Raw genomic sequence first — 7,136 nt, 5'->3', positions numbered from 1 at the left:
GGGGGGGCGGCGCTCGGGCCCCTTTCAAGCCGCCTAAGCCCCTCCGGGCCGCCCTCGCCGCCCCGCCCGCGGAACGCGATCCCCGGCTCGCCCGCGCCCCGCCGTCGCGGCCCCGTCGCCTTCCGGCCGCCGACCCCCGCGGCCCCCGCCCCACGGGCGCGCGGTGCGAGTCCCCGGGCCGGCCAACCGTGGGGAGTGGGCCTCGGCCTCCGCGGAAGAGGCGCGCCCCGGGGACCGGGCCCTGCCACCCTGGCTCTCCAAGCGGGAAGGTGGTAGAAATTAACTCTTGGCGGCCCACATGGCTTGGGGGCTGGCCAAGGGCCGCGCGCCAGCGTGGAGCCCAGGGCAGGGTTCGAACCCGGTTCACGGCCCGGGCTCTGGGCGCCAGCGCGTGCGTGGGCCCTTTTCCCAGACCCTCCTCGGCTTCATCAAATTCCTAGAGTTTCGGGCAAGTTACCCAGCTCCCAGCCCCGGCCCAACACAAAACTGCCCTCTTGCAATTTGGGATGATGAAGGGGCAGGTACCGGAACCCACAACGGCGATTTAAAACGTTAAACACGGACGTGAATGGGGAATAAGCTCAAAGGGCCCGATTTTCATTGCCAAATGTCCCAAGAGGGTCAAAGCAACCAGAAGGCGAGTCTTGCTTTTGGGGAGCGCGTCTAGACGCCAGGCTGTTTGATTAAGCGCTCCCTGGCCCGAGGTGGGGCACCGGAAGGCGGTGAGACCGACACACCGGCAAGATCAGGTTTGAAATGCAAACCGCCGCCACTTGGCCCCAATTAGAGGCCAAACCTTTTATGTAAACAAGGAATAATTAGCTTTGGTAATAGAAGCGTAAACAGAACCATCATCCATTGATTCCCTAATTGCCCTTCTGTCCCTTGACAATGGCCTGTAGGTCAGACCGACTCAGCACACTTGAGACACAGGTAAAGGGGGCACGACACACTCAATGTAGGGGCCCGTCCCCCCACTTGCCACCCACTCCCTGTCAGATCCACCTGGCTCTCAGATCCCTTTTCCTTCTGGCTATGAATACAGTTTTGTAGAAGGAGGGAGGGCCAGGCTCACCAATTTGGGTGGCAAAGCCCTGGTGGTGGTCCAGAGGGTTCAAGTTGCTGCAGGGGCGGGGGGCGGGGGGGAAGCGGTGGCTCCTTGGAGGCCAGCTGGGGTCACTACATTCCTGGACACTGCACTTCCTCAGAGTTGCCCATCTTCAGCCCAGAACTCACAGCCCCAAAGTCCCCTTCTTGGGAGCAGTTGCCCCCCTACCGCTCGCTCTCTTTTGGTCATGTTTGAAGTCAAGTTGGGTGAACCCCATTCATTTCAGGTACAGCGGGTTAGACTCCTGGATGGCAGGAGGGCTGGAAAGTTACCGGGACACCAGCACGCCCAGTAGCCCCTCCACAGTCCTTGGGCACGTCCAGCTTGCAGGGCACATGGCGACCAGCGGGATCTTCTCCCTGAAACCTTGGGGGCAATGCAATGCCACCAGCTCCAGGCAGTTTCCTCAACTCCAGAATTTTCTAGAAGGGAGGGACCTAGAGGTGGTGATGCCCTCATCCCACCCAAAAGCTAGATTTGCATAGCACTTAACACAGTGTTGGGTAAATGTCGCAACTGTCCGCATCAAGGCCTGCCCCCTCCACTGTGCAGCCGGGAGCCTGCCCCCTCCACTGTGCAGCCGGGAGCGGGGAGGAAGGCCATGGCCACCTCTCCTGCCCTAGGATCTCGGGATACAGAGCATCTCCAGGCTGCTCAACCTCCAGTGGCACCTGGGAAGGTGTGGCAGCCAAGGTGACCCAACTGGATCCGTCCAGAGAGGGAGCCCGCCCACTCCTGTGGAGGCTGTGGGCCGTGACCGGCTTTATGGCCCTCTCCTGGGGACCCTGGGCTGGGAACTGAGGCCTGCTGAGGTGGAAGGCTCACGTGTCCTCATGCCCTCCCCCAATCTAGCCCCTCACCCACCTCCTACTCAGCCCAGAGACAGTACCTTTGTCTAGGACGGGCCCGAAGATGGCCAGGCTGTCGTCTATGGTGGTGCAGTTCCAGCGGCGGCCCCGGAACTGGTGCTGGCACTCCTGGATGCCCAGCTTCACGCCCTCGGCCACGCTGGGCATGATCTCGATGTAATTGCGGCAGAAGCGCAGCTGCTTGGGGACCAGGCCTGGGATGGAGCCGCAGAGCAGGGGCTGCGAGCCCAGCGAGGTGTACTGCTGGCCCAGGGCCAGGGACCTGCAGGCAGACAGAGGGCAGTGGCATTGCCGGCACAGGGCACACGGAACGTCATGGGCATTGCATCTTCCTCGTGAGCCCTCTGGGGCAGGTGGAGCGATGGAGAGCCCGTCAGCCCGAACCCATGGCCTTGAGAAACGTAGTACCTGAATGCGCTGTCTTGACCTCAAGAATACACCATCCCTTGAAGGGCAGAGCTCTGACCCAGGCCAAGTCAGCCCTCTGATGTGGGCATATCTGACGTGAGCACAGTGACCAGTAGGAACCTCTCGTGGGGGCCCTTGGGGGCAATGCAATACCATGAAAAGAACCCTGGACTGGAAAGATCCTATTGAGAGCCCAGGTTAAGTCCCTCCTAGGCTCTGGGCCAGTTGCCCTGACGGGCATTGAAGCAGTTGGGCTGGACAAGCTTCTAGGGAGTCTAAGTTTCTAAAGCCACATAGAGACTCCAATGACCCATGGGAAATAACCCAAACCCAAGTCAAGGAAGCTGGCAGGAGCTGGCCTGACCCCAGTCCCAACTCAGCTAAAGCAGAGAAGCCCCAGTCCCAGTGGGGAACTTGTACATGCATGTGTGTCTGAGGTTTGCACACACACACACACACACACACACTGCCCATGGTAGTGCCCCTCCCCAGGATACTGCCTGCCCAGCCCAAAGCATCCCAGTGTCTCCCCAGGGAACTGATGGCTTCTACTAGGTCCTCTGTCCTTTGTCCACCAGGGCCTCCAGGACCATCTTGGCAGCTTCCTAGAAGTTTCTAGAGTGCCATCTTCCCTCTCACCAGCGATTGGAACTTGGCTTTGTTGCACGACAAGTTTAGCTCAGTGTCAGGAGGGAGAAGATGTCAGAGCATACACTCACGACCTTACTCAAGTCACCTCACCTTTTAACCTTCATTTCTCAAGCCATATCCGGTCAGACCCTCAGATTTTATTAAGAGTCAACAGAAGGAAAGGTCTTGGGGGGAGCCGGGGAAGGAGGAACAAGAGTTTAAAAAAACTAGAAAAATCAAGGTGCTGCTCGTCCACTCTCTCCCCCAGCACAGGGAGAGCAGGGATGACATTTTGTGGGAAAGACTGAGAAAATGATCTGTGGGTCTCAGTGGACCTCAAGGCCAGTCGCAATCAGCCCTGTGGTCAGGACAGTGTGAGCTGGAAGAAGGGTTGCATGGGGGCCCCTTACATCCAGCACCGACCCTAGCAAGGCTCCAGTCTGGCAGTGACCTTGGTCAAGTCTCCCACACAAAGTGATGACAGAAACCTTGGGAAGAGGGTCCAGAAGACCCCAGATTCAGATCAGAAAAAAACAAACAAAAAAAAAAACACGCAAAAGCTTCCTGGACTAGACACAGGGCTGAACCAAATGTCTGCCATTCATCAGCTCTTACTACGTGCTTCACTTCTGATCAGTTCTCCAGGGTGGCGACGAAGAAGCGGAGGTTTAGGAAGGATGTCGGCTTGCTCAAGGCTTTTTGGTGCCAGGTCTGCGACAGAGCAGGGCATGCTCCCCGAGCTGAGTCTTCCCCTTGGGTTTGCTTCACTGAATCCTCAGAGCAGCTATGTGACACAGAAGGGGGCATTACAGCAGCCCTGTTTCCAGATGGTGTAGACTGGTGTACTGAGTAACCAGCCCAGCCGGCAGAGCTGCTAAGAAGTTGCTCATCGGACCCCAAGACATCTGGCTCCAGAGCCTGTGGGGCAAACCACTGTGCCACCTGTCTTCTTGGCTATGCCTGCTTGGGTCCTGAAGGAGGCAGGACTGGCCCATCTGTGGCCTGAGCCACACCACCGGTCCCACACCCGAGTGAGATAGAGCGGGTCAGCTCAGAGCCCCCGGTTGGGCACATGGCACCCGGCACCCAATGGAGCCCTGTTCTGCCCCTGCCCCGCTTCCAGTTATAAACAGGTTATCATGATAACCGTGATATTCAAATATCTGTCACTGATTATATGCTGGGCCAGTTCTAAGCGCTCGTGTCTCTTACCTTACGTAATCCTCATAGCAAGTCTGTGAGATAGGAACTTCATTATCATCGTTATTGTCCCATTTCCTAGATGAGGAAAACTGAGGCCCGGAAGCCAAGTAACCTGTCCAAGTCTGCAGGACGGCCAAGTGTCAGCGTTGAGCCTCCCTCCCAGTTCGGGCTGCCTCCCCACCCGCTTTTAGCCAGGACCTCCAGCCCAGCCCCGCCAGCCGCCCGGACAGCACTGCCCTCACTGGAGTGGGAACCCGAGCCCGGGGCTGGGGGTAGGTAGCACGGCGCCATCCTGAGAGGACGGCACGGGAGCGAGGCTCCCCTGGGAAGAAGCCCAGGCCTTTCCCACTCCCTCCTTGGACATTTAGGACCCGAAGCCCCATATGAGGAGGCCAGTCGGAGACAAGAGCTGAGCCCCGTGGGGAACCTGCCACCCCACCCGGGTTTGGTCCTGAGTGTGGTGCCATGAAAACCCCTCTCCAAGGGTGTGTTGCTAAGTCCTTGCCCCCTCCCCACACCTGTCCCAGTGCGGCACGGGAAGACCTGGGCCCACTTCCCAGCCTCAGCGTCCTTCCCCTTTGGCCAGGGCCAGTCTCCCCGGGGTCCCCACCACGGGCCCCCGTCCACGTCTGTGTCTGGAGGTGTGGACCGCCCCTGCGGTGGCCGTGCTTGCCGTCAGCTCGGCCTCCTGCCCCCACGGCACACACTCTTCTCACGGCCGGTCTGTCCCACAGTCACTTCTGGCACCCGGGACCCTGTCCCATGGCACCTCCCCCACTTATTGGTCTGCTCACCAGCCAAGGCCCCAAGGCCCCCAAGGCTCCAGCCTCTTTTTGCCCAGCGATGAAAGTTGGGCCGAGCCCGAATTCAACCCTGGGTTTGTCTGGCTCCAAGCGTGACACCCTCTGAAAACAACTCCCTGACTCAGAGATGAGACCTTTCCCCTTTCCCGCCAAACCCTGGCCCCTCCCTGCTGCCCGGGGGCCAACCATCTATTCACCCCAGTGCTGTTTCCTAACTACGGGTGTCAATTTCCTTAACCTTGCCGTGCCTCAGTTTCTCCACCTGTAACATAGACGTAAGAGGAGTAAATGATGGTCGTGCGGTTACCGTGGCGGGGGGTGTCCCAAGCACTCTGTCCCTGCCCTGTCAGCACCCTCAGCCTCCTGCCCTCCATCTCTGACTTGATAGAACACATCAGAATTTTCAGAACCCCTTCCCATCCATCGCTGGGAGGGATGCCTGGGCTCAGAGCAGCTCAGTGCTAACCGGGGTGGCTGGACAGACACCTGGGATCTGGCTGAGTGTTAAAGGCACCCAAAGGGCAAGGGCACAGAGACGTTTCCAGGGTGCTCCTTGCCAGGGTTCCAGCTCGGATCTGGATATCCCGCTGGCAGTGAGCAAGGCCCTCTGGGGATGAGGGCGACGGGCCAGCAATGGGGCTGACGAGGCCTCGGCCGTGGGACTGACTTCTGCAGGATGGCTGCCGTCCCCCAGACACGGCCGGGCACCCCTCCCCCCCGCCCCCCCTACCGAGCATCCTACCCGCACAGGGCTCAGGTTTGAACCTCTGCCGCCACGGATGCGTCAATTCAACTCACAGCTCCTCGTCCCCCATTAGGAGGTACACATTCCCCTGGAGGGGGTCGGCGGGGGGGGGCCACACAGCAAGCCTCATTCTCCCTAGTTCTTCCTACCCGAGTGCAAGCGGCTCCAGGTGCTTTGCCAGGCAGCCCCCCACATCGCGCCTCTGCTGGGGCTGAGCCCTCCGCCCGGAGTGCCCGTCCCCCCGCCAAGCTGCTGTCGAGCACCTTACCCATCCTTCAACACATGCGTCTTGGGTCACCTCCTTTCTAAAGACTTTCGGGGGCTCCCAGGTGAAGGTAACCTCTCCCGCCTCTGTGTCTTTGCTGTACCTTATTCCTATCTTATTACAAAGCCCTGGACTCATTTGTTTCCAGTTTGATCTGCTGTGGGAGTAAGAGTTCCCTAGGGAGAGAGGCTGTGTCTTCTCCCATCTCTCCAACACCTCGGCCTGTGACACACACACACACACACACACACACGAGCACACTTGGTCTACTGAAAGTCCAGGCCACACGATGGGTAGTTGCTAATTCTCAAGGGAAGGATTGAAGGAGCCGCTCCTTCCCCCCAAGGCCAGTCTGGTGTCCTTTTCTTGCAGTGTTTTGGCCTTACTCCCCAGGAATCCAGGCATCCGGAGGTCTCGCCTCCACACAGGACAAGACTCCTCGGTTCCGCTGAGGAAGTTCCTATGGTTAGGACCTGCGGACAACAGCCAGGCTCCCAAGGGAGGTAGGGACCCGCCTGGCATTGGCAGCTGGTGAGGGGGAGGGCGGAGGGCACTGCCGGGCCTTCCCAGCTGGGCGGGGGCTATTTATACCCAGCTCCCGGCCTTGCCCTGCCCGAGGGCCCTGCCACCCTCCCCTGAGGACAGCTCGTCCTCCACCCCAACCACCCACCGCCCAGCTGGGCTGAGGACAGACACGGGCAGCCGGGCAGACGGGCGCATAGCAGGTGCCAGCATGCAACAGGCTGCTCGTGGGGCCCTCGACGTTGACCTCTCGGGGGGAAATTCCCTGTCCGGATAGGCTGGCCTTGAATATGTGCACTGCCTTATCCGACTGCCACGGCACCCTGGTTCTCTCCTCTCCCCGACGACACTTCCCGTCTCCCGAGGCCCGAAGGCGGGCCTGTGGGGCGGGCTAGGGCAGAGATAAAACTTGTAACCGAAGAACGCAGGTCGGCCTGGATGCTGACTTGACTTACGCACCACGGTGACACTCACAAGTGCTCTGCACAGGGAGTGTGTCCCGTCTGGTGTTGCTGGCATTGTCAGCCCCCAGATTCTACCATCCACCCATCATGGGCACCCCCCCCCTGCTTCGGGCTGTCTG

The 7,136-nt window shown here is 59.7% G+C and overlaps 1 protein-coding gene across 1 annotated transcript in view; it reads right to left on the bottom strand.

The window, feature by feature from the left end:
* Positions 1 to 7,136, bottom strand: part of WNT3 (Wnt family member 3) — a 15,376-nt gene that overhangs the window by 6,831 nt on the left and 1,409 nt on the right. The window contains exon 2 of the mRNA XM_049638186.1: positions 1,998 to 2,239. Coding sequence (XP_049494143.1) covers positions 1,998 to 2,239 — 242 coding nt within the window. The remainder of the gene's footprint in view (positions 1 to 1,997; positions 2,240 to 7,136) is intronic.

The sequence above is a fragment of the Panthera uncia genome, chromosome E1 (assembly GCF_023721935.1).
Source record: "Panthera uncia isolate 11264 chromosome E1, Puncia_PCG_1.0, whole genome shotgun sequence".
NCBI lineage: Eukaryota > Metazoa > Chordata > Mammalia > Carnivora > Felidae > Panthera > Panthera uncia.
The sequence above is the reverse complement of the archived record's forward strand: the minus strand, read 5'-3'. Positions and strand labels throughout refer to the sequence as shown.